The 26954-nt window shown below is 45.3% G+C and overlaps 1 protein-coding gene across 1 annotated transcript in view; it reads right to left on the reverse strand.

Moving 5' to 3' along the window:
• Positions 1–26355, reverse strand: part of ASPSCR1 (ASPSCR1 tether for SLC2A4, UBX domain containing) — a 78622-nt gene extending 52267 nt beyond the window's left edge. The window contains exons 1-6 of the mRNA XM_054046931.1: positions 26239–26355; positions 25865–25920; positions 24547–24661; positions 15929–16029; positions 1771–1828; positions 895–968 (exon numbers count right to left, since the gene is read on the reverse strand). Coding sequence (XP_053902906.1) covers positions 895–968; positions 1771–1828; positions 15929–16029; positions 24547–24661; positions 25865–25920; positions 26239–26340 — 506 coding nt within the window. The 5' untranslated portion in view covers positions 26341–26355. The remainder of the gene's footprint in view (positions 1–894; positions 969–1770; positions 1829–15928; positions 16030–24546; positions 24662–25864; positions 25921–26238) is intronic.
• Positions 26356–26954: the final 599 nt, after the last annotated feature.

The following is a 26954-nucleotide window of genomic DNA, read 5'->3' on the forward strand; positions in this document are numbered from 1 at the left end:
CGAAAAAAAGAGTAGGGACCTGTCCCTTTTTCCCGGTAGCTTCCTCATTATTTTACGAGAATTGGGTGCCTATTGGGTGGGGGGTTTCTTGGTGGTTTTGACATGGGTGGTAGTTGGCACCAGTTGGGGTGTTGTTCTCGTCAAAGTGCATATTGCTTTCCGGGGGGAGGGGGGGAATAGGGGTTTATTACAGGACACCCCAAAGTTGATATATGATTGGTTGGTGGCAGGTAGCTTGGAACTATAGGAGGAGCTGGCCTTTACTAGAAGCAGTTTCTTCATATAAGCCGTTACTATGTTTCATCAATGAGCAGTTATGTTTTTCCATCAGCCAGCGGTTATGTTGCTAAAGGCCTTTTGCATGGCTTCCTTCCCCTCCCTCCTCTGGTCATGGCCCATGACCGTATTTGGCAGGGGATTGCACAGCCTAGTTTAGTTCAGGTTCTGGCCTGTACTGCCTTACGTAAAGGCCGTCTGTCAGAGGGCCTGAATGTGGGCCTTCAGTGTTACTTTGGTTGTTATAAAGGAGGCCACCCAGTTCTTTTTTTCCCCACAGTAGGGAAGATGCAGGTTTTGTCCTTTCCTTAGTCAGAAGGACTTTAGCTTTGAATTGTTTGTTTCACTCAAGAGAAAAAACAAATCTGCAAAAGCCCCTTTAATCTGCACATCTGGTCAGTGCCAGGATCTGCAGCTGTGGGAAGCACATCTGGGCAGCAGTTTCAGATAAACAGGCAAATACAATAATTACTGAGTGCCACGATGTTCATCTCTTTGAACTTTTTTTTCATGCATTTTTTGGTATTTGAAACAAAACAAATTTACCACTAGAGTGAAAAATTATGAGGGAAGAAGAGGAAAGTGCCCAAACAGGAAGTGCACTTTGCTCCTCCCAACCTGATGATGGCATTGCCTCCAGTAAGACCAAGTGATTTCAGTGTTGTCCTCTCCAGGGCAGCTTTCCCTGCTATCTGCAACAAGAACAGAGGCAGAGACTTAGGGCCAGAGGAGGCAGCCAAGGAGACTTTGCCCAGAAACAAATGCATAGCAAGGTCAGCACTGTGCCATCTAGTGGCCAGCTCACAGGCACCCCTTCTGCAGGTGGAGCCAAAGCTTCCCACCACAACACCCACCTTCACAGCTACCAAACTTACTCAAATGCTTTGTAGTATTAAGTGTTCTAGCTGCAAAGTTAACTAGACATACATGGCCATAGCTAAGGAGTTCTTTTCAGGGCCAGTTCCACCCCAGAGGTGAGTTTAAAGGCAACACCTCTACACTCTGAAATCAGATTCCATTCATGTCCCTCCCCTCCCTGACTCACTCCCAGAATAAGAAGGATCTGTCCGTAGAGTTCAGAAGGAGATGAAGGGGACAGCTGGGGAAGGCAGACTCCAAAATACTCTCTCACAAAATATTAAACAAAAATAGTAATGCTTGAGAGATCAAAACATGGAGAAAAGAAAATATTTACTGAAGTGAAACCACTGTTGTGACTCTTGAACTTTAAGAGAAGTTGAAAAAAAACAAAACCCACAAACAGGTCATTGAGAACATTTTATGGGCTCAGAGGCCTGAATGGCTCAGGGTTATGTTCCAATGGGGCTTTTTTTCCATGCACACACATCAGGCTTTGAAAAGACCAAAGCTCTTCCACTTCCCCTCAAGAAAGCTGGGAGAGGGAACATTTTCCAGGCTGGAAAGCAGTGCTGGGTTTTCCTTATTTTCAGAAACAGAGAAAGGGAGACAGTTGAGAAGAGTTTGCTGACTTACCTCATCTCGCATGTAAATACAGACTGGAGAGAATTCACCGTGCTGCTCCACACACTCCCTGCAAGAAAAGAAAAAGGAAATACAACTGTCTGTACAACAACTCAACCTCTCTGAAACCCATGGAGTGGAACAGCACTAGGTAAGATCAGGGGGCCACTTTCTACTCTACCTACACCAGTGTAAATCCAGAATAACTCCACACCGTCAATCAGAGCAGAATTTGGCCCAACATTCAACTATTCCGTCAAATGCAGATCCATGGAGGGTTTAAAAAAAAAAACAAAGAAAAGCTAATTCCTCATCTGGATTTTGAGATAAAGACAAAGGAATGAGAAAAGTTGATTTTCTTTGTAACTTTGGGCAAGTCAATCTCCCCATCCACCAGTTCCCCATCTCTGAAACTGGCAACAATAATTTTTCGTTTTCCCCACTCTTTGTTTCGCTTAGGGTATCTATTACAATTTAGATTGTATTCTCTTTGGAGCAGGGACCGTTTCTTACTATGTATGTACAGCATCTGGCAGAAAGGAGTCACAAATAATAAATAATCTATGGAGGAAAGTGATGCAGTTGGGTCTTGGTACCAGACATATAACATATAGCATTATTTCATTCATTCTAGAGAGCAAGGACTTGAGGAGGCCATAGAGAAGGCAGCTGCAATAGCCATGCTGTGAGATGAAGATATGGTTAAGAACTTCAGTGAGGCAGGGCATATACCAGCAATGTTGCAGAGCTGGTCACAGGCAGTATGCAGGCAGAGGAGATGAGGGAAAATAGGGATTTCAGAGTCAAGGAAGGAGCACAAGTTTTGGACAGCAGAGAAGCAGCCAGAGAAGGTGTTGTTTCTCCCCTTTCTCCAAAGAGAAGCACTTCTTTCTCAGGCCTGGTCTACACTTAAAATGTAGGTCAACATAACTACATCACTCATGGATGTGAAGAATCCACCCCACTGAGCACTATAGCTATGCTGACCTAACCCCCAGCATAGACGCAGCTAGATTGGTGGCAAAATGTTTCCATCACTCAGGGAAGTGATGTTCCTACAGTGACAGAAAATCCCCTTCAATCACTGTAGGCTGCATCTACACAACCGAATTACGCCAGCATAGCTACAGTTCTATAACTATGCCATGACAGTCCCTGTAGTGTAGACATGGCCTCAGATATTTAGATCTGAAGGGGCGATTTAATCTCAAAATGTACTTCAAGACAGGGAAAGAAGATTGACAGGAAGGAGGCAGTAAAGGGGTCCACAGGTTTGTATATTTGATAATCAGCACAAAAACAACAGTTATTTACCTTGCAGAAACTGGTTCTCCGAGAAGTTTGTCCAGGTACTGCTAGTATGCATGTGTCTCATGTGTTCAAGGTCAGACTCTTTTGATCAGCAGTGTCTATGGGGGGCCATGCCCTCCATATCCTTGTGCTCCACGTCAATCTAAGAGCATATAGGGCAGAATAGGCCCAACCAGTTCTCAGTTCCCTCACTAATTCAGAATCCCAGCAGAGAGAGACTCTGAAGGAGTGGGGATGGAGAGCAAGTCATGGGATCAATATGGATAAAACATCTCTAAGAACTAGTTACTGCTGCCAGATCTCCATTTGAAAAGGTTTGCTGGTATAGCTATAATGTCAAACCTTCCCAACGCACACACATCTTATACTGGAAAAAGCATAGTGGCAAGTATTGTTTATACTAGTTCAGTGAGCAAAATAAGCTATATCTGCTCTGCAGATTTCTGGTATAGGAATGTTTCTTAGGCAAGCTGCAGTGATTGCCTGAGCAATAGTTGAGTGTGATCCAATTCCTGATGAAGGGGTAGACTAGCTAACTAATGCAATACATTGGGTAATCCAGGAGGATAATCTCAGAGGAGAGACTAGTTGGCTCTGCAGTTTTTCCCAATTACACAAATAAACAGGAGGATTATCAAGTGGCTTTGTTTTATCCAAGTACTATAGCAGAGCACTGGGAAAAATTATGGTACCAGTTTGCTTTCCCTAAGTTCAAGTGGGGTTTGGAGAGGAAAACTGAGAAATTTGATAGTTTGGGTTTAAATGACAATCTGACGCCACCTTAATGAAGAATTTAGGATGGGGTCTCAACACTACTTTATCCCTGTGGGCGGACTACTTTGTAAGGAGAACATGCCATTAATGCTTGGATCTCACCAGCCCTTCTGGCTGATGTGATAGCTACCAGGAAGTCTGTTTTCAGGGTGAAATGGTGAAGAAAGCACTTTGATAAAGATTTGAAGGGGAGTGCCAGAAGGCCCACCAGAACTAAATATTAAGATCCCAGAATGTGGGAGATTCCTGAATGGGGGTGGGGAGGACAGGCATAAACCAGCCCTTTTCTAACAATGGGATGAGAACACTACGAGTTTGAACAGGAAGGTGGCAAGTTGAAATGGCATCTAATTGGACCCTGACAGAGCTGACAGTGAAGCCCGATAGCTTAAAATGGAGTATGTAATCTAGAATGGGTTAGGACCTTGTTGGGAAGCCCAGATGGAAAAATCTCTGCAAAATCAGTCTACAGATCAAAGCAGAAGAGGGCTCCTGCTCAATATCAATATTTCTTGGACTTCTGTGGAATAGTCCCCGACTGTTGCGCTCGGCCAGCTAACTTTCAAGCAGTCAGGTGAAGAGACATGGGGTCTGGGTGGAAAATTTGTCCCTGATTCTGGGAATGTAAGGATGGAAGATTGAGGCAAGAGATCTGCAGGGGTCTGGGAGCCAGTATTGTTTGGCCCAATAAAGAGCTATAAGTATCACTGTGGCAACAGCCTGGCTGATCTTCATTACGAGCAGCATATGAAAGGATGGGGGAAAGACCTCTAGAGAGGGACGATGGAGGCTAGTGTCACAATTCTGAATCTGAGTCAATGAATTTGTTTAGTTGCCTCAGGTCCAGGATAGGGCACATTCCCCCCTTTTTTGGGGGAGTAAGGAAGTAGCTGAAATAGAAACCCTTCTCTCTGAACTCCTGAGGTGGTGCGTCTCTGGCTCTTACCTGAAATAAAGAACCCACTTCTTCCTTCAATTATCTCCCTGAGATAGGTCCCTAAGAGGGACCAGAGATAGAGAGGAGGTAAGAACTGGAATTCTATGGAGTGGTCTTGGCAGTAATTTCCAGTAACCAGTGCTCTGAAATAATCCCAGTTCGTGCCTGAGAAAAATGGGAAAGGTGTCAACTAAAAATGGCAAAGAGAAAGGCAAGCTGTAGTGGAACTGGTATACAGCTTTCAACATCAAACCTGCTGTCTGGGAGCTGATGCAAGGTGGATGCTGGTAGAAGAAGAGGGGCTCTCTTATGTGAGAAGCAAGACTTCCTCTTAGAAGTGTAGCCATCATTTGAAAGTTCTGTCTGAACTGGCCCTAGAAATGAAATGGTTTACTGCTGGTAACAGGTGTATAGATACTCAGGGACCTCAGTGTGGTCCTTTAGGGTGTGTAATGACTAATCCACATGGGAACCGACAAGATCTGGTCCTTCAAAGTGAAGATCTTCAATCGTAATTTGGATTTCTCTAGGAATCCCTGAGGACAAGTGCCTCCTATACTGAATCCCTGGTGACCATAGGGGGATGTAGGCGTTTTTTTTAATCAAGGGAATCACTAGGGGAAAGTTGCTGGAAAAGGGAAACAGCTCGACTCAGAAAAAAGAAATATATTTGCTGTAGACGTGGTGCTGTGCTCTCCTTGGTAAGAGGGGAGGGTACTGGTGCCAGGGGCTTCTTAGGATTTCTCATTACTGGTGAAACCAGTACCTGTAACAATGGTACCAACGGCAGTGTCTGGAACTCAAAATCTGTAGCTAGTAATAGATAACGTGGCATCATTAGACTCTGGCATTATTGCCAGGTCCAGTACCATGGATATCAGTACTGTAGCCAAGAGGGAACTGTTGCTGGTTCCTCTCTTTGGTACTGGGGTTGATTTGGCTTCAGTCAGCGCTGGAGGAGGCAAAAGGTCCACCACAGTGGCCTGCGCTGAGTGATAAGGCTTGTGGGCCCAAGATTTAGAAGAGTCAGCAAGTTCATGATGCTTTCCTCCTGCTCTAGGGAAGAAGCATGGTGCTGAGTCATCCTTGATACTGTCCTCTACCTGCCCTGCCTGGAGGTGGTACCTGTCTTTGGTGCTCAGGTCTCCACTCACAAACAGCTTGATTTGAGGGACTGAAGACAGCATGTCAAAGGAGTAGAAGTTTTCTTCTCAGGAGTAGCCAAAAGGAGTTTTGGGGTAGAATTCCTACTTACTGGGCCGCTGAAGGAATGGGATTTCTGAGAGAATAGTCCCTTTTTTGAATCAGCGGGCTGTCTTTCTGAATCCAATACATCTCTTGCTCCAACAGAAAGAGTTTTAAACAGGGCATCTCTGAAGTGGCAGGTTCTGTGGGAGAAGGACCAGCACACCAAATAATGGTCCAGAATACAGGCCTCACCCAAACAAAAAAAGGCAACAGTTATGTTCATCCATGAAGGGACTAAGACCATTGAATATAAGCAGGACTTGAAGCACAAGTTTTGAACTCAGCCATTTAGCACTAAGGCACTGATGCACTAAACTGAAGCAAATTAGTCAAAATTGACTAAAATAAAACAAGAAGCTGCCAAACGCAGGAAAATGTTCCTAACTAACAGGTTCTGAAGAGAGGTTGCTGCATGGCAGCAGGTGGAAGCCATCAAACTCCATCTTGCTGCCATGGGCAGTAAGACCAAATTCACAGGTTATCCCAACCATTCGAGTTGAATTCATTCTAACTCTTCCGGGCAAAGATTTTTGTAGCTAGAGTTCCATTACTGAGAATTCTCTGGCCCCAGGACCAAGTAGTTTAAATGTAACTCTGTCCAGCTACTGTGTTCCTGTGACACACCGCTGTCTTGGAGATACATGAAGGGTAAGACAGACTCGGAGGTAGCTGTGTCATAGTCTGTTAAAGGCTTTGATTTTGAGGCTCAGACCCTTTAATTCAGCTCTCAAATGACAGTGAAGTACATGTAATACAGATGTGATGTGTTCAAATCAGCCTTTGTAGTTCAGAAGACTCCTGCTGTATGCTAGGTCCAGCCTCAGACAGTGATTTACAATAACCTCACCTGGAGGTGAAGACAACATAAGCCCCAAAGGAAAGACCTCAGGCTACAGGAGGAGGCACAGTTTCCTGATCAGATAAAGATGAAAGAAATCATTCCTCAGCATTGTGGCAATCTGTACATCTAGGAGGAAAGTCCAGCACAACCCCACAGTGCCACACTTCTTTTAACATGTGAGCTGATTCTGTTGATCACAGGTGAAATCTAAGAAACTTCCAAATACCACGTGCCACCCCATCCCTACTAGAATCACTCTTCTCTTTCCTGAGCAGAGCTTGTGCCAACCATTCTTCATGTAACTGCAGATCTCTTCCAGGCATGGAATGACCAACAGTGTTGAAGGCCACAGAGAGATCCAGCAGTTTCAGCACAAAGCTTGTTTCTCATCCAGGACCAGAGGGAAAACATCCATCAGCGCCAGCAAGACTTTGTCCTGCAACCTGGTCTGAAATCAGTGTCAGGGTCCAGGGTGACAGCAGAGGACATATGCTTCTGGAGCTTGGATGCCACCACCTTCCAAATAACCATGCCAGGAAAAGGGAAATTGGAGACTGGACAGTAATTGATGGGTGTGTGCATAGAGCTCCTAGAGTAAGATGTGAGCGTGTTGCTGGTGCATATGGGAACTGAAGTTCCAGGATCTGGAACAAGCTCTCTCCCTCTGCACAGAACTGACCAGATCATGGGTTAACACTGGAGAGAGGAAAATTCAGTTGTGTGTTTCAGGCATTAATAGTAAAATAACTAAATATTAGAGTTCAGTATTTGGATTTGAAAAACCCCTTTCATCAAAAAGTCACTAGAGTTAGCTGAAAAGCACTTCAGCTCTCTGCATCCTCCCAGCAAGGCTTCGACATGGGGCAGGTTACAGTCAATCCCTTTAGCATTTCAGTGCAAGAACTAGGGCTGTAAACTTTCTGTTCTCAGCCCTCAGATTATGAAAAGTGAGGGCTCTTCTGCCAAATCCTTCCTTATCCATCACCAAGAGCTAATAAATGATCCAAAATAGGGCTGCCCTGGGTTCAACCCAGACTTATGGTCCAGCAATCAATTCTCCTCTGTGGGGAGGGAGAGTTGTATGCAGAGATCTGAAGGAATCCAAAGTTAATTTCCTCACTTAGAATCGTGTATAAAGCAGTTACTCTCAAGCATACTTCTCTCAAGGACACTGGGTGACCAAGGGCCAGTACTGACAGGTAAGCTCAAGCCTGAAGGTCCCAGAAAAACAGGTCTGTTTCAGGAGACTGCAATCAAGAAGTCACATGGGACAGGGAAGCAGGAATCAAGCAAAGAACAGTAGCTGGGCCCTGCTCACACTCCACCCAGGCTGCGAAGCTCCACCCAACCCCTTGAGGAGCCCAATGTTTCTGCTGAAGGGAGGGGATAGTGAGATAGTTACCAAGGCTGCTATGAACATTCCCACTGCTAGGTATCTGAGTTAGCACAGGTCCCCCTTTCAGAGATGTTGTCTCAGGCAGCCTTCTAGGCTTTCAAGATACAGTCAGTCTCTTGGTTTTCCTCATCCCTCTCTGGCCAGTCTTTTAGCAACTCTTTCAGCAGGTCCTTCTCCAATGCTCTGTGGGGGTTTCCCCATAGCTCCATCTTTGGCCCTTTTTTCTTCTCACTTTACACCCTATCTATAGATGATCTGATTAGCTTACATGGCTTCATCTACCTGCCACATTCTGAAGACTTGCAAACTCTCTCCCCTCCATCATTAAACTGTCTCCTTCTATCCAATCCTGCACATCAGCCTCTCAACACCACCTCTTAGATGTCTTCTTATCCAAAACTGAACATGGGCAAAATCATACTTTTTATCTTCCCGCAAACCCTTCTCTATTCTCCTTTTTCTTCGCTATTACTACCACCATCCTCCACAGGTCTGCAACTTGGGGGCAACCTTTCATTCCTCCCACCTCCCTTACCCAACACATACAGCCCGTTCCAAGTCCTGCCACTTCTTCTCTCCAGGGTTCATCCTTCTCTCTCCATTCCCATAGTCAAATCTTTCATTCAGGCTCTCACTATATCCCTCCTTAATTACTACCATAGCCTCCATTCTGGCCTCCCAAACATACATATCACTTCACTTTCAGTCCATACTAAATCCTGCCACTGAACCTATCTTGTCATGGTTCACATTGCCCCATCCCCTCTACTTCACCAATGCTCCATACTTCTTTCATCCGTCAGATTTTCACACAATCTTTTCCATGTCTTCTTCTGCACAGCCCCCTATGCCTGGTATGACCTCCCCAAGCTCATCCACAAGTGCCTAGCCAGTCCACATTTAAGTACAGCTTAAAGACTGTAACAAGGCACTGGTAGTAGGGACACGTGTCACAATTCTTGGGCCCTTAAGAGCAGGCATTCTGGGACCCTACACCATTGTTGTGCCACCTCCGGAAGGGACCATCTAACATCCCTGCTATAAAGGGAAAAAAGAAGACTGCCAACCCAAGAGAGGCTAGGGAAAGGACCCCCAGTCCCTAGGAAGCAAGTTGTGGACAACCTGCAGCAAGGGCCAAAGGACTACCAAGACCAGGGAGGATAGCAGTGTATGATTTGTGTTTTGAAAGGGCAGACTAAAATGGAGAACTGGCCAGAAGCCTCATCATTCAAACTCCAAATTCCTTAACTACCAGGAGAAATGACCGACTACCAGCTGGAAGAGGGAGAAACTGAGGCATGGTGGCACCCCATCAAAAAGACCTAGTTTATAGTGAACAAGTTTGACTTGTTATTCCCCTTCCCCTGACCTCTGTCTACTTGTTTGTTCTTAGATTGTGAGCTCCTTGGATCAAAGCACATTCTTTTTATAGTGGGTACTACCGCAAATAAACAACAGCACAGGGTCAGAGTGACAGAATGTTCTTCACAAACATCAGGGCAACAAACACTGTTTAAGTGAAAGAATTTACAGAAACAGATGAAGCTGCCAGATGGGCAGGAGTGGAAGAGAGAAAAGGGACAGCACCCCCTAATCCTGCTGCCAGAAGTGGGGTGTGCAGGACCGCGTGCCTCAATCCAGTCTCTGTAGGGCAGACACAAATCAAAGATCCAAGAGATTTGTTTTTGTGTAACTGCTGGAAGCCAGAAGGCTCCTCCTCCAGCGGCTGCTAATCCATTACGTGCATTCACTGAGGCAAGCAGACACATCAAACACACTGCTATTTCTTTGATGTGCTGTTCTTCAGAAGGGGAAAGCAGGCAGATTAGATTCCCTCATGCAGTAATCTGACAGGACCTGTAAACAACTTGTGCAAGGAGTGCAGCACATTGAGAGGAGGAGCAGCCTGCAATAGCTTCCAGACTTTCTTCAGACTCAATTAGCAGAGATGGACACTGGAGACCCGAGGGAAATTCCAGTGGATTTAGAATACTTCTCCTTATGCACTTCAGGCGGCAGAGCTCTCCAGGAAAACATCTCCAAAGGGAAAGCCCAAGGAAGGATGCAGCAAAAGCCAACAAATGGAGAACTGACTTATGGCTACCAGGACCCATGCAGAAGTAGCCATAAGTCAGTCAGTGACTTCAGCCAGGAGACCATCAGTCCAAATGTTACATGATCAAGTTACATATGGCATCATTGCTGCTTCCTGCATTTAATGAAAAGTCCATCCAAATAGCTGATCTCACCTCCCAGAGGGCAGGAAATCCCACCTGTGTCTGATGGAGTGAAGTTAATAATTCTTAACACTTCTGTAGCACTTTACATCTTCAAAGAGCTGTGTGTACATTAACTATTAAGTTGGTGTTACAATAATAACCCACAGCAAATGAGACCACTCCATGAAACCAAATCACACAAGAAAAAGCTCACATTTCTAACTGAGGAAACACTAGCTGATGTGTGAGCAAGCTGTAGAGATTATTTATCACTGCACACAGATGGCTTCCCCACTAGACAGCAGGTATTTCCTCCGTTAAAAGGGGGACTTCCTTATAACATTACTGACACCCCTGGGTCTTAGCTCCTTAGCACCAGATTGAAACACTCCCGGCTCTATGGGGGGTGGGGTGTTTAAATCCTTGAGGGCAGTGGCAGTGAGACAGGACATGTGTCCAGCCCCTTCCTGTCTCATATTCCATTCCCTCCAATCATTCTAGTCAGTTCTGACTGACTGCACTGAGGTGGAGCTCTCAAAGACACAGGCAGATCCAAATATGATCAACATGTGATCAAAAGAAATAGTCCTTAAAAAAAACAAAACTAAGGCCTTGGCTACACTTACCAGCTAGTTCGACGGCTGGAAATCGAAGTTCTGGGTTCGACTTATCGCGTCTAGTCTGGATGCGATAAGTCGAACCCGGAAGTGCTTGCCGTCGACTGCGGTACTCCAGCTCGGCGAGAGGAGTACCGCGGAGTCGACGGGGGAGCCTGCCTGCCGCGTGTGGACCAAGGTAAGTTCGAACTAAGGTACTTCGACTTCAGCTACGTTATTCACGTAGCTGAAGTTGCGTACCTTAGTTCGAATTAGGGGGGGTAGTGTAGACCAAGCCTAAGAGAAAAACATCTCAAAGAGATAATCCTCCAGACTTTGATAGGAGGTGAGTAGAGCAATAAGAGCCCTCCAAGAGCATAATCCCAAAAGCAAACAAGAAGTTTTCTCTTCTCTAATGACATCACATGGGCACGATCACTACTCCTGGAAAGAAAGAAGCATGAGGGATGGCCAAAAAGACAAGTGAATAAAGCTGTAACAAGTAACATTGCTAAGGACAATACCAACAGCATGAACTGAGAAGGTTTAGGGAGCTGACTGTTCTATAGAAGAGGACTACAAATACCTCACGATAAGAAGGCTCAACATTCAAGCCTGAAGATGAACCAACAATTTAAGAAAATATTTAAAATGTGACCAATGAAAATGAGATATCCCAAAAGAAAAACTTGCTTGGGGTTAAGAGAGTTCAGCCACCACCTACTCTGGAACTACTACAAAACAGGATTCCCTCCTGCATGCCAATCCAAGCAATGCTGCTTTGGTAAATGCATAGGAAGGAGACCATATCCCAGCACTGCGTATGTACAGGATGAAAACACATCTGAGGCAGGCAGTGGTGGCCACCTCACCTCAGACTGAGTGAGCCTTGACACGACTATTTCTTGACATGACCATGTAGACACAGTCCTCTTACTGACAGCACTGCCCAGTGAACTGATGTCAAAAAACAAGAACTTGGTTTGTCCTTTTATTTGATCCAAGTAGAACCCAAGTATTTTTTGACACAGAGCATGTGGGGAAGGGCCTCACTGCAACAGGGCATCTAGAGGCAGAAAGAATGTTGGCAAGAGAACTGGATGAGCACGTGGCACCACCTTAATGTTCTAAAACATGGTATAAGGTGGCTCAGTAGCCGAAGAAACCTCCTTGCATGCTCTGTGCCAAAAAGACTTGGGTTCTACTTGGATCAAATAAAAGGACAAATCAAGCTGAAGTTGCTACAACCAGGACAGCCCCACTCCTCATAGTGGTTCCAACTGAGCTTTCATAAGCTTCCTCAGGACCACACTAATTTCTCACAGTGGAATTCCTAAAGTATCAAAGCCTGGAGGAATCTGATAATAGTTTACCTTCAACCAGTCCACAATAGGACAAAATAGATGCAGTATGGACAGACCCAGGCAGGTGATAGTTGTCAAGCACTTTTATGCAGGGCTCCCCTTTGGGCTTGAGTACACCACACTGCCAGCCTTTTCCACTTAGAATTGTAGGGAACATTTTCAGAAGTGTCCAGGGGCCTATATCCCACCGAAAATGAATGGGACTTAAAGCACCGGTGCTTCTGAAAATTTTACCCATAAGTCCTTCTGATAACTGACTTCTCAGAGATTAAGAGGGCACAAGCCACCTGCTCAAGTATCCCACACCTACAGATGTTTATCCTGAAGGAGCCAAACACTAAGGGACAGGGCTTCCGGGTTGGGATAGAGAAAAGTGTCCTGGTTCTCAATGATAATCGGAGGCCAGACTACTACCCTGATTGGGTCAGCATTGACCATTTGCTACAGTACTGAGAAACACACAGAAACAGAAAATTTTTGTTTAAAATTCACTGAACCTCAGTGTCTCCTAAGATTTGTCAAGACCTTGGCTACCAGAGACACTAGTGGAAAGTCCACAGAGGAGTCTCCTTCCACAATGCTAGTATGATCTTTACTCTGTGCCACGGGATGAAGACTGGTAGCTCCTTGTTCAAGTGAGAAGGAAGAGATTGGCTTCTGGTGTCCATCAATTGGAAGAAGATCTAGTCTGCCACTTCTTGATCCCGAAAGCTAACATGGATCAGGTGCAGTCCACCTAGTCTTATTCACTTCCCTGCCAGGTACCTGGCTATAAGGAATCTTTTGTGGGATGCAGGAGGCTTACATATCCACATAGGTTCCAGTGCCTCTTTGCTGGTTTATGTAAGATAAGGAGACCTAATTATCTGTTTGAACAGAACCACACTTCTTAGGTCTCCAAAGATCCTTGATGCAGACAGGACCATCCTCGTCTCCAGAACATTTATATGCCACTACCGTTCCTGGAGGGACTAAATTCCCATGGTGTGAAGTCCACATCCATGAATTCTTCTGTTACATACATCTGTGGTCACAATATGAACAGGTGGTGTTTGGAAGTCCACTCCTAATTATGGATAGTCCCTACACTGTGACAAGGGCAGAAAGTCCTGGGAGGGAGAAGAGGGGGAGAAGAGAGGAGGTCACCCATTACCAGGATGAAGCAAGAGTCTCTGTGATACTAGAATGTATAGAGGGGGAAATTTAAACTCAGGAACGCTTGGTGTGACACTACTGGAAGGGAATCTGGCTCACGCTTTACCCAGGTATCTACCCTTACAATTTAAAAACAAACCCCAAAGTTCTACAGGAGTTCTCCCAGTCTTGCATGAAGGCGCTAAGACCCAGAAGTGAGAATCCTACACGTATGTTATCTTTAGAATGGATGTTTTGGGTTATTAGAGCCATTCAATTTGCAATAGTTTAAATCTTAACAATAATGCTTCCCCAGTCACCAGCATGCCAGTTTTCTTGACCTTCTGAGAAGGGTCCTCGGGCAGATGTTTTAGTATCACACATCATTGTTTTCTTTTCTCCTTAGTCTGAATTGCCTTAGAGGAACTGTTTTTGGATTGTGCATTCAGCCAACCCAAACAACTTTCTTCCCATGTATCAAACAAGGAAGAGACCTAAAAAGCAACGATTACTTCCCCTCAGAACCTGTGCCAAAGGCAAGCTCTTCAGGACTAGTGTGTGCTATGCAGTTTCTTGGGCCCTAGCAAGGAGAGCGTATTCCAATGGTAGAAGAGAAATCAGCAAGCTTCAGCTTTTCATCAGCCCCCAACCACTGGCTGGCAAAGGGTTGTTACTGCCCTCTAACACTCCCAGACGTGATGCAAAGTTCTGCTCTGAAAAATTACATTGAGCACTGTCTCCGCAGCCCAAGGCCAGCCTGCCTGAGCCACAGAATGTACTACTCTCAGTTCATAACCACATCTGCTCATAGGGACACTTTATCCTCCATTTGCAGCTTCAGTAAATATACTAATTCAGTAATTCAAGTCCATGCCAGGAACTGCCTCAACTTCCACACATTTGAACTCCTCAATTGGTTCCACTATCAAAGGGACTTTAAAAGCAATAAGACCAAAAGTATTCGGGAAACCTGGATACAAGCTCCTCCAGCACCCAGCTCGGAGGAATGGGGGGAAGGAGAGGAGCTTCCTTCCCCCCGGTCCCCAACTCCTTAGATCACATTCCTGTAGAGATCTTATGCATCAGTTATCACATGAAATTAAAAACCCTAATCATACACGGTTGACATGGACTGAGACATTCGTCTGCATGCTATTACTCATAAGATTCTTCCAAGTGACCTTTTATTTCCTAGAAGTCCTAGTGTCAGAGCTCTGGGAGCCTTTGGAGGGTTTGGCATGATACTGAATCACTTACTTTTTTAGATGGGCATTTAAATTGTTTCAGTACTCAAATCAGTTTCCAGTTACACAACATTGCAGCATAGCATCTGCATCATGGTGCAAGAGCTTCAAATGCAACAGGAACTCTCCCATCAAGTTAGAAGAAGTCCATAGCACCAGCCAGAAAGTGGGAACTGAGCAAATGAAAGAATAAAATAGGCAGACAAGGCCAGAAGAGACACCACATTAGCAAAAGGTAAATCCTGCTAAAAAACAGGAAGCTGAAATCCTCCATACTACTCCTGGCAGAATTTGTAGAACTTGCCTCAGCTTCAAGAGGCTCAGCCTTCCAAAGCCACAAACAACAACAACAAAAATCAAAGAGAATAATTGTCTTTGGAGCAGAGTTTATGAGTTTGACATTTTAAAAAAATGCTGCTATTGTTCTTGAGTCAACTAAAGACAGAAGGAATCACTGAATGTAGATTGCAGCAAGTGGAAGCAAACTACAGAAACTTTTTAATCCTTACAAATATTTATGAAGTTCTTTCTAGCTAGAGCAAGACAGCAGGAGCAGGCGTGAAACCCTTCTCTTTAAACAAGACCTAGTCAATGGTTTGAAAATGCCACTTTAGCCTGTACTTGAGGGCTCCAGGCTTTGCCAAAGCGTTGAGAGGAAATCAGCAGTTTGTTCAAGAAAGAACCCCAATTGTCAGAACACATGGAACTGCCAGAGCAGTCACACCAGTGGTCAATCTAGTCCAGCCCCCACCTCTGGCAGTAGCAAATACTTCAATGCAAGTCCCCATAATGGGCACATACAGTAGCAGGTCCATAGGGAAGTTTATTCCCAGCCTCAGGGAGGAGTTAGTGGTTGCTTTATATTCTGAAGCAAGAAGTTACATTCCCTTTTTTATCCTGGTCTATCTATGACTCAATGCAATTTAATCAGACATGAACAGAATGTAAGAGAGTGGGGAGCACAATAAAAATACATATAATTTCTAGAACTCTCCAAGCATCTTTTGACAATGTCCAAAAGTAGTAGCTGTCCATCCTTCTTCAGCTGGCTGTTGGAAGTGTCCCTGGAAACAAGCCCTTTCCCTTCTACATGCCTCATTGCTCACCTGGTTTGTGTAAAATGGCTGAGAAGTTCCCAGAGTGTCTGGCCAGAGCGAAAGGTGTCCTGTAACCGGGACCCACTGTCCAACTGCAATGCAATCTGAACCTAGAGAGGAAAAGCCACTGAATTAGATTAAGGACAGGGAGGAAATTCAATTTCTTGACAATTTTTTTTAAAGGTACTTCATCTCTAGGACCTCCTATCCAAGCAGGGTGACCAGACAGCAAGTGTGAAAAATTGGGACAGGGGGTGGGGAGGTAATAGGAGCCTATATAAGAAAAAGACCCAAAAATCAGGACTGTCCCTATAAAATCGGGACATCTGGTCACCCTATATCCAAGGCTGAATCAAGCATCTTACAAACATTAAGGAATTAAACTTCACAAGCCCCAGGAGGTACATGTCAATATCATTTCCAATTTATAGTTAGTGAGAAAAAAGGAGTGGCAAGATGACTTGCCCAAGATCATATAGAGTGAGTCAATGGCAGAGCTGTGACTAGAATCTTGGAGTCCTGACTTCTAGTCCTGTGTTTTATTTATGTTCCTGACTGGCAGCCATCAGGATCATTCTGAACTTCAAAACATGAATTCCAAAGAAGTGACTTGAGAATACAGTGATACCATCTCAGAGTCTGTTTTGGTTCCAGGTTCTCTCCCCAGAAACAAGACAGTAATGTACAGTTTGTAACTCCCACCCCAAATGTTAATACTGGGGGAAGTGGGGGGGAAAGAATGCCTAAAATAGCTATCCCTATGAGCAGAAATGAGTTATGAATGATACTGAGATTCTATGAAGAGGTGGCCACAAGGATGGAATTCTCGATGTTTGCAACGCTCCCACAAGAGCAGCAGAAAGCAGTCTGAAGATGCATGGAGGCTGGGGCACACTTAAGGGTTGTTTTAAAAGCGAATTTTTAGAAACTGTAGTGTGAATAGAAATATTTAACTTTTTTTAAATCCCATGTAAATATATTTTATTGGGGATTGTTGGGATTTAAACCTTTTCCGGCATTGCTGGAAACCTAATACAACCATATGATTTTAGTTAATATCCTCCAAGTGAAACTAACCACTCTGCTTTCAGTCCCCCAGCCAACAGAACACAGTTTTGATTCTTTCCATTTGAACAGTCTCAGATGGGTCCATTCTTTTAATGTGACACTGACATGACCTGACCTGTACAATGTCCCCAGGCTGCACAGATACAGTGCATGGTGCTGTCAGATATTTATTCAGGGGCACACAAGCTAAATTTCCACACACTCATGCATGGGCAGACACAATAAAACTTGACTGATCATCATGGTCCAAATCCTCCTCTCCTATAGTGAAAGCCTTAAGAGGAGATCATTTGCAAAGGAACTCCACTAGAAAATCCTTGAGAAGAATCCCCTACTTCTTCCCATTGAGGGGCACAGTTTGCTTCCTGGAAAAGCTGCCCCAAAACTGGCTGAGTCTAGAGCTATTCATGCAAAGGCTCTGTTCCCCTCCAGCAATGGTGGCTCCCAGCAGCGCCCTGGGTTCCTGCGAGTATAGTTCTAATGGAGCCACGTTGGGAGCGATTCCTTCTAGCCATGGCTTCCTCTAGGTCCCTTGGGATGCATTAAATCTTATGATTTTTGTTAATAACTTCTGAAGTCCCTCCTGCCCCTGCCCACTTAACCCTGCACTACGCAGATGCTGGACTGCACATGATCCAGGGAAAAAAGAGTACCACAGAGGCACCCAAACCCCAATCACAGAGGGCTGAGATCTATCTGTGGAGGACCCTCAACAGGCAGATTTCAGCGGGCTGATTTGGGGTAATGACTGTGAGCCAGGACACAGAAAGATTTCCAAAGCCAAAGATAGCATTCCTATAGTTTGTTTTATGGGAAGACAGTTTCTAAGCACAGGTCTGGAAGGATAATTATTTATAATAAACAATATTTTGTCTCTAGTGCCTCTTCTCTGAGGTTCTCAAAGTGCTTTATAAAGAAGAGGTCAATATTACCATCCTCATTTTACAGATAGACAAACTCAGGCCCAGAGATGTTAAGTGATTTGCACAAAGCCTCACAGACAGTAGGTAGCAGAACGAGAATTAGAACCCAAATCTCCAGACTCCTAGTTCTCTGCACTATACCTGCACCAAAGTATAACATCCAGATTAACTCAGAAGACACACTACCGCGTTCCCAGATATCTATTCAATCCACAACTAAACAAACAAGGCTGCATTTTCAAACAGTCTTGGAAATCAAGAGCCTTCTGTACAGGTGGCAACCTCCACAACCTTCTGGTGCGGGCACAGACTGAGCATCAGTTTGGGGAATGGGCTTCCCTTAGGCACAAAAAACAGCAATAGAGCACATCCACACTTGGGACCATGGAAGTACAACACACATCACTTCAATCCACTCTTCTAGCACTGGACTGGGTTCCCTAGGGAGGTGGTGGAATCTCCTTCCTTAGAGGTTTTTAAGTTCAGGCTTGACGAAGCCCTCGCTGGGATGATTTAGCTGGGAATTGATCCTGCTTTGAGCAGGGGGTTGGACTAGATGACCTCCTGACGTCCCTTCCAACCCTGATATTCTATGATTCTTATTCAAGTCCTTGAAGGCCTGACCAGCCATGACCAAAGTGAAAGAAAGCCCTAAGTCCAGAAGAAAGACTATATGTGTAACATGCAACTACTTAAAGCGTCCCAACTAGCTAACTATAGTACACTACAAATTAAGGATTTTGGGTCAAAACCTCAAGAAATTGCTCTGGACACAGAAATAAGGTCATTAACACCTGCAGAGGGCTATAGAAAGGAAGGAGCAAAGGCAGTTGTGGCTGCATAGCCCTTTTATAATTTCTGTTCAGAACATTCAGTGCATGAGGGGTGACCATGCAACTCCAACAGGCATTGCTTTATAAAAAGCTCTTCACACCTATGAGACATCTCCAACAAGTATGACTATGCAGAGGCCAACTTGAAATTCCTGATAATTCCAAGGGAAAAATCTAAGAGGAAAAACAGTTTTTCCATCACAGAGCAGCCCAAGCTATTTCCACATTTAATGCTTCTTCCTACTGGACCTTGCTCACTATCCCCCAAAATCTGATATATCTTTATAGCAGTATTCTATGAACTCACTCCTGCTGAATTAAAGTAGCTTATGATCACTGGTTCCAAGCTTCCCTTTTGTTCAGTTCCCCCCTACCAGTAAGTAGCAGATTGAGACAGGAAGAGGGGTTGGTTGCCTCTGGTTGTAGTCACCACTTTTTGGATGGCACTTTTTGGATGGCAAGTGGCCTTCTAACATAGGAAGCTCGTTGATGATGCACCTTTTTGGCTGCATTGTTGCCGAGAAACCCCCATAGGGCAGTATCCCATGATTTCTAGTGAACCATAGTTTTCACCAGCCCCATAAAACCAAAATTACCCAAGGATTCAGAGAACGGGAACAACCTCAAAAGGTCATGAACACAGAACATCAACAAATGCTTTCTTCTTATATATCTAGGTTTTGATATGGACCTTCCACCATAGTGCCTGAGCAGCATGACTGAGACAGAGACAAGAGAATCAAGCCAAATACTTTAGCATATTTTCCTTTTCAAAAGAGGGTTAAAAAAAGGAGACACTATGAAGTGTAGCAATCTACAACAAATTCCTTTGTGGAGTATGTTTGCTATCTACCTCAGGTCCTGCCCTTGTAGTACTGCTAAAAAACAGGAACCTTTCTGCACAGAAGAAACAGTGAGCATTATCGGCCACTACATGGTAGCTAAGTAGTTTCATCCCATCACTAACACAGTCTCCTATTTTCTTCTTTGCCGGAGACCAGCCTTAGATTATCCTCAGCTACAGATGTGTGCTGACAGCTGACATCACCATGCTACAAGAATCCTGCCCAGAAATTCAAACTGGCAATTACATCAGTTTTTGGGCAACAGTTCAAAGCCAAAAAATGTCACGAAAGTCATATTCAGTCAATTAAAAAATCCCAGGCTGCATATAAAATACTACAGAGAACAACGTCAATTAGTTGCTAAGTTTACAAATGTGCATAAAAGATGGATGGTTGTATCACTAAGTTAGCTCTTTGTAATAGTGCCTTCCTTCCCCATCCATATCACAAAGGAATCTGGAGGGCACTGTTCTGCAGATATGTTCTAGAGAGGTCAAGGGTCCTTACAAACAAATGCTGATGATAAATCCCAGGCCAATTACCAATCTACTTCCCAGACATCCAATTTGCTGAACAAATCAGTGATTTATCAAATCCAGGATCCAGTCTCTAGAATTGACTACCCCAGTGCCAAATGTGTCAGGGGAAACCACATCTCCTCAAGTTCACAAACCTCCACATCAGCCCCAGCCACCTATACCATGGGGCCCACAAAGTGGGAATTCATCCCCAAGCCTGTGGAAATCAGCCCACACCATTAAGCACAAGATTGGATTGCCTCCATTTCAGCACATAATTTCTAATGTCGATTCTGCTCATGAATTTATCCAGTTTTCTTGGCCAACTATGTATTGTACAATGTATTTTCTTGTACTGGTTTTATACCATTAAATTCCATACCTTGTTGTTCTTGCATTATGGGATGGCAACTCAGATTACCTTCCATACTTCAAGATCTTAAAAACAAGAGAGTCTTTAGAATAGTAACTGTCTTTTTTTAATTACTTGTCTGTACAATGCCCAGCCCCAAAAAGCCCTGATCTCTCTAGCCTGTACCATATTATTATAAATAAGTAATATCTTAAATCTCCTCTAGCCCAGTGTTTCTTAAACTGGGGTCCACTGTCCCTGGGGGTCCCCAAGGGTACTCCAGGGGATCCATGGCCCCGCTGATCAACTCCTCCCCCTATCTCCTGAAGGTTACTGAAGCCAAACCGGGAGATTTTAGGTGCTAGAAGTTCGGCAGCATAGCAGGGTTAAGGCAGGCTCCCTGCCTGCCCTGGCTCTCTGCTGCTCCCGGAAGCGGCCCACTCATCCCTGCAGCCCCTGGAGGGGGGAGGGGGCAAGTGGGTCTCTGCGAGCTGCCCCCACCCCGAGCGCCGACTCTGCAGTTCCTATTGGCCAGGAACTGCGACCAATGGGAGCTGTGGGGGCAGTGCCTGCAGGCAGGGGCAGCACGTGGAGACCCACGCGCCCCCCCTGCCTAGGAGTCACTGCCAGAGAGATGTGCTGGTCACTTTCAGGAGCCACCTTAGGTAAGCGCCGCCTGGCCGGAGCCCACACTCCTTCCCAAAGCCTGCACCCCTTCTCGCACCCACCCCCCTACCCCAGCCTGGTGAAAGTGAGTGACACAGGGAGGGGGGATGGAGTGAGCAGGAGGAGGGTTTGGGGGTCCCCAAAAATTTTAAATCAAAATGGGGATCTTCAGTCTGCTCAAGTGTGAGAACCGCTGCTCTAGCTCATTTCTTTTCCAGGGGAAGTCCTAGTGGTCATAACTTCTTTCAAATGTAACCCCTTCCCCTTGGCCCCTAAAACTTAATTGCCCTTCATTTCAACCTCAACTTTTTCTTTAAGACAAGGCAACTTAAACAGGATATATACTCCAGGTGAGGTCTTCACTCCACAGACCTTCCAACTGCACCCAAGAAAGGGCAAGTAGGTGCCTTTACAGCAGTTTGTAGTTAAAAATTACAGCATATGGTGTCCACCTGGATCTATTAAATGGTAAGTCATATGAGGCCAGACGACCACAAACTTCCTTCTTCCACAAAGTGAAATGTAAAGTCACTGAAGCATAAAATGGGGGGGGGGGTCATGCAGAGAAGTGTGGATGTATGATAACATCCCCAAGTCCAACACAGCCGGCTAGACCAAAGGCTCACAAATTTTTTCACAATGTGGACCACAAGCCTATACAGACAATCACTCATGGATATCTGCCTTCCATTATCAGGCCTCACCTGCCTTTCTGTTTGAATCATATAACATTACTGCAACTTCAACAAATGCCTATGCAGAAATATAACATTAGGGATAGTAATCTTCCAACACAATTTAGCATCATGTGTTCTGTCACAAAGTTTGAGAACCTCTGTGTTACACAAAATATTCATAGTGATCACAGTGACAATTTATATTTCCAGACTCCACTTAAGCAAGATCACACACTATCCATTTCTAATAATAAAAAACAGGATAATTCCCATAAATCACTATTTATTGTTTTAAATAATTTACTGCAAATAAGCATTTTGCTGCTGTAGCAGCTATACTTTACAAATCTTTAACATAAAGAGAATAAAAGTGGCCACGGGAGTTATTCCGGCATTTTAAAAATTAGGGCTGTCGCTTAATTGCGGTTAACTCACACGATTAATTGTGATTTTTTTTTAGTTAATCGCAGTTTTAATCACAGTTAAACAATACCAATTGAAATGTATTAAATATTTTGGATGTTTTTCTATATTTTCAAATATATCGATTTTAATTTCAACACAGAATATAAGGTGTACAGTGTTATAAATATCTGCACTGTAAAAATTAAAATAGTATTTTTCAATTCACTTAATACAAGTACTGTAGTGCAATCTCTCTATCATAAAAGTTGAACTTACAAATGTAGAATTATGCACAAAAAAACTGCATTCAAAAATAAAACAACGTCAAACTTTAGAGCCTACAAGTCCACTCAGTCCTACTTCCCGTTCAGCCAATCACTCAGACAAACAAGTTTGTTTACATGTCCAGGAGATAATGCTGCCCACTTCTTGTTTACAGTGTCACCCGAAAGTGAGAACAGGCGTCCACACAGCACTGTTGTAGCTGGTGTTGCAAGCTATTTACCTGCCAGACGTGCTAAAGATTCATATATCCCTTCATGCTTCAAACACCATTCCAGAGGACATGCATTCATGCTGATGATGGGTTCTGCTCAATAACCATCCAAAGCAGTGCAGACCAACGCATGTTCATTTTCATCATCTGAGTCAGATGCCACCGGCAGAAGTCTGATTTTCTTCTTTGGTGGTTTGAGTTCTGTAGTTTCTGCATAGAAATGTTTCTCTTTTAAGACTTCTGAAAGCATGCTTCATATCTCATCCCTCTCAGATTTTGGAAGGCACTTCAGATTCTTAAACCTTGGGTCGAGTGCTGTAGCAATCTTTAGAATCTCACATTAACACCTTCTTTGCATTGTGTCAAATCTGCAGTGAAAGTGTTCTTAAAACAAACCACATGCTGGGTCATCATCCAAGACTGCTAGAACATGAAATATATGGCAGAATGCAAGTAAAATACAGAGCAGGAGACATACAATTCTCCCCCAAGGAGTTCAATCACAAATATAATTAACACATTGTTTTTTTAACGAGCGTCATCATCAGCATGAAGCATGTCCTCCGGAATAGTGGCCAAAGCATGAAGGGGCATACGAATGTTTAGCATATCTGGCACGTAAATATCTTGCAACGCCAGCTACAACAGTGCCATGCAAATGCCTGTTCTCACTTTCGGGTGACGTAAACAAGAAGCGGGCAGCATTGTCTCCTGCATATGTAAATAAACTTGTTTGTCTGAGCGACTGACTGAACAAGAAGTAGGACTGAGTGGACTTGTAGGCTCTAAAGTTTGATTGTTTTATTTTTGAAAAATAAATCAATTTAAAAAAATATAAAGTGAGCACTGTACACTTTGTATTGTGTTGAAATTGAAATCAATATATTTGAAAAAGTGGAAAACAGCCAACTGTTTAACAGCACATTTTTGTAATCACGCGATTAATTGCGATCAGTTTTCGTAATTGCTTGACAGCCCTACAAATTATATAAACAGGGGCTATTTGACCCCACTGATGAACACAAGCACCTTTGAGATAAAATTCGCAAGTTGTCTGAGTGCACAGTAAAACAACACTAAAAAACAATACAATAAAAAGTGAAAGAGAATCCTGTAACGATTTGAGATTGCAGGCGGAATTTAGGGCGGCAGAATATAATTCCTGAAACAAAAATTAGGTCAGGAAAATGGCCTCAATTTCTGGACAAAATGAATCTTTTAATGATTATAGGTGATCAGAACCTTAGTTTTATATCTCACCTAAAAAATCCTTCCCCCCAACAGCATGTCCTACCATAAGGCTGGGACACTGGTTTAACACTGATTGTAAATGGGAAGTGTCAACTATTGAATCACCAACACTACCTCCTGCAGCACTTGAGCATTCTTGGGTGGTTTCCAATCCAAGTAGTGGCCAAACCTGACCATGCTCATTAGTTGTATGCAGTGTTGTTGTAGCCATGTTGGTCCCAGGATATTAAGAGACAAAGTGGGGGAGGTAGTATCTTTTATGGGACCAAATTCTGTTGGTGAGAGAGACAAGCTTTTGAGCTTACACAGTGCAACCGGGTTCAAAAAAGAACTAGATACATTCATGAAGGATATGTCCATCAATGGACATTTGCCAGGATGGGCAGGGATGCAAAACCATGCTCTGAAGTGTCCCTAGCCACTGTTTGCCAGAGGCTGGGAATGGACAACAGGAGATGGATCACTTGATGATTCCCTGTTCTATTCATTCTCTCTGAAGCACCTGGCACTGGCCACTGCGGGAGACAGGCTAGATCAAATCCAGTATGGCTGCAAACTAAATAAACTTAGGTCATGTTGTGAAATTGACATACTCTGTTTTCAGTTCCCACTCTGTTACGAGAGATTGGCACCACCTCCAGCTTGGCATTGTTGGGCAATTTGGCAAATCTCCACTGCAGAGAAAGATCTAGCACAGACCTCTGAAACCTGCAAAAGAAAAGCCCAAGAAGGGGATCAGGTAAAACCACATGCTGCCCCTCAGTTCTCTACAGAGATTTCTAGCCATACACTGTCTGGAGCAGGAAAAGAACTCTGCACTGCTCCACATGTTGATGAAGTGCCATGGGTTGGAGTCTATGGTGAAAAGCTGTAATTTTAGTAAGCGAACCCACCAAAAATAATTCAGCATACTGAAAATGTGCAGACTGGCCATGGAGTTCATAGACAAGGGGTCGGCAACCTTTCAGAAGTGGTATACCAAGTCTTAATTTATTCACTCTAATTTAAGGTTTCGCATGCCAGTAATACATTTTAACATTTTTAGAAAATCTTTTCTATAAGTCTATAATATAATATATAAGTAAACTATTGTTGTATGTAAAGTAAATAAGGTTTTTAAAATGTTTAAGACACTTAAAATGCAGAGCCCCCCGGACCGGTGGCCAGGACCTGGGCAGTGTGAGTGCCACTGAAAATCAGCACGTGTGCCACAGGTTGCATACCCCTGTCATAGACTTTGCAAGGACTCAAGGTTCTCATCTCTTCTCCCAAGACTATAAGGAAGAGGTAGAATACAAGTGAATAGACCAGGCAACACATGGGGTAGAAAGTAATAGGAATGGTGGAATTACCACCTGTATGGAGATCTGGAGGTGGGAGCCTGGGGGTTCAGAATATAAACATCCATTTTGAAGTTTTTGAACAAAGCAGTACATCAGCCCTATAAGCATCTTTACAGCAGGGCAGAGCCTGAAACACATTGTGTATGTGCTCCCATAACACCAGCTTGGATAAACTAACAAAACATAAAAGCACCCAAGGCAAGTTTGCCTGCTGTTCCAGGGCCTCCTCCCTCCCAATCTCAAAGCTCAGCCATGCACCTTCTGATGTGTGATTCAGGGTTGGAGCCCACAGAGAGAAGGTTCTAGGCTTTCCCTGTGGAGCTGCCACCTCTCCCGTCAGCATAGCAACTGACTGGCACATCACCAGCTAGCTCACTGTTGATATCACTGGTATAGTGAATGGAATAAACAGAACTCTAGCCCCTATCTTTGGAGGGGGGCCATTTCAATCCCATTGCACAGCAGTGACACTCAAGTCTCCCATCCACAACATTCAGTGGGAGTCCGCAAGCAGCTCTGAGGCCTGCCCAGGCAATAAGAGGATGTGTCCAAACCAGCCAAGACTCACTTCAAATCATACTCGTTGGCATTGAAGTTCTGCATCCCACAAACTTCCTCTAGAATCTGCAGAGAACAGAAGGGAGGTTAGCAGGGGCTGGGCGCTACAGAGCCCTTATCTGGGCTGGGCACTGCAGACCCGCCCCTGTTACTCCAGTTGGCTGGGCCCTAGAGCCACAGGCGGGCCCAGGAGCTCGCAGCGCAGCCGGGCGCCACAAGGGAGAGGCCCGGGGCTGCCCGTAGCGGGGGGGGGGGGGGGGGGGGGGGGGCTGCTCACAGCGGGTTTCCTTCCACGGGCCGATCTCAGGGGGTCTCTCCCCCACCTCGCCACTCACAGGGCGTGTCTCCCCCAGGCCCGCCCGCCCCGCCCCGGCCAGGACCAACCTGGAGCAGAGTGGTGCCGGGGCCCACCCGCACCGTGACCCGCCGCCCATTCGGGGCCAGCACCGAGACCGCGAAGCCCCCCCCGCCGGCGGCCGCCGCCATCTTCCCTCTGCCAGGCCCGCCCTCTCAGCGCCAGTGCCACGCCCCCTCGACCCAGACCGCGCCGTGATGGGCGGGGCCTGTGGACGGACCGCCCCCGTGCTTGGAGCCCCGCGAGTCTTGGCGCCAACGCCCGGCTCCGTGGCCCCTCCCTCACCGCGGTGCATGAGCTGACGCCAACATTCACAGCACAGTACGCATGCGCTAAGCCCCTCCCCCTCAACTCCTCCTCCCTGCAGGCTTGGTGCGCCCCGCTGCTCCTGCCCCTCCCCTCGCTCCCCTCCTCCTGCACCCATCTGCACTTCCAGCTCCTCCCCTCCAGCCCCCCCCACAGCTCCCTTCCTCCTGTACCCCCTGCTGCCCCCACAGCTCCCCTCCTCCTGCACCCCCAGCCCCCCATCTGCACCTCCAGCCCCTCCCCTCCTACAGCTCCCCTCCTCCTGCACCTCCATCCCCTCCCCTCACACAGCTCCCCTCCTCCTGCACCCCCAGCCCCCCATCTGCACCTCCAGCCCCTCCCCTCCTACAGCTCCCCTCCTCCTGCACCTCCATCCCCTCCCCTCACACAGCTCCCTTCCTCCTGTACCCCCAGCCCCCCCATCTGCACCTCCAGCCCC

The sequence above is a fragment of the Malaclemys terrapin genome, chromosome 13 (genome assembly GCF_027887155.1).
Source record: "Malaclemys terrapin pileata isolate rMalTer1 chromosome 13, rMalTer1.hap1, whole genome shotgun sequence".
NCBI classification, from domain to species: Eukaryota; Metazoa; Chordata; order Testudines; family Emydidae; genus Malaclemys; species Malaclemys terrapin.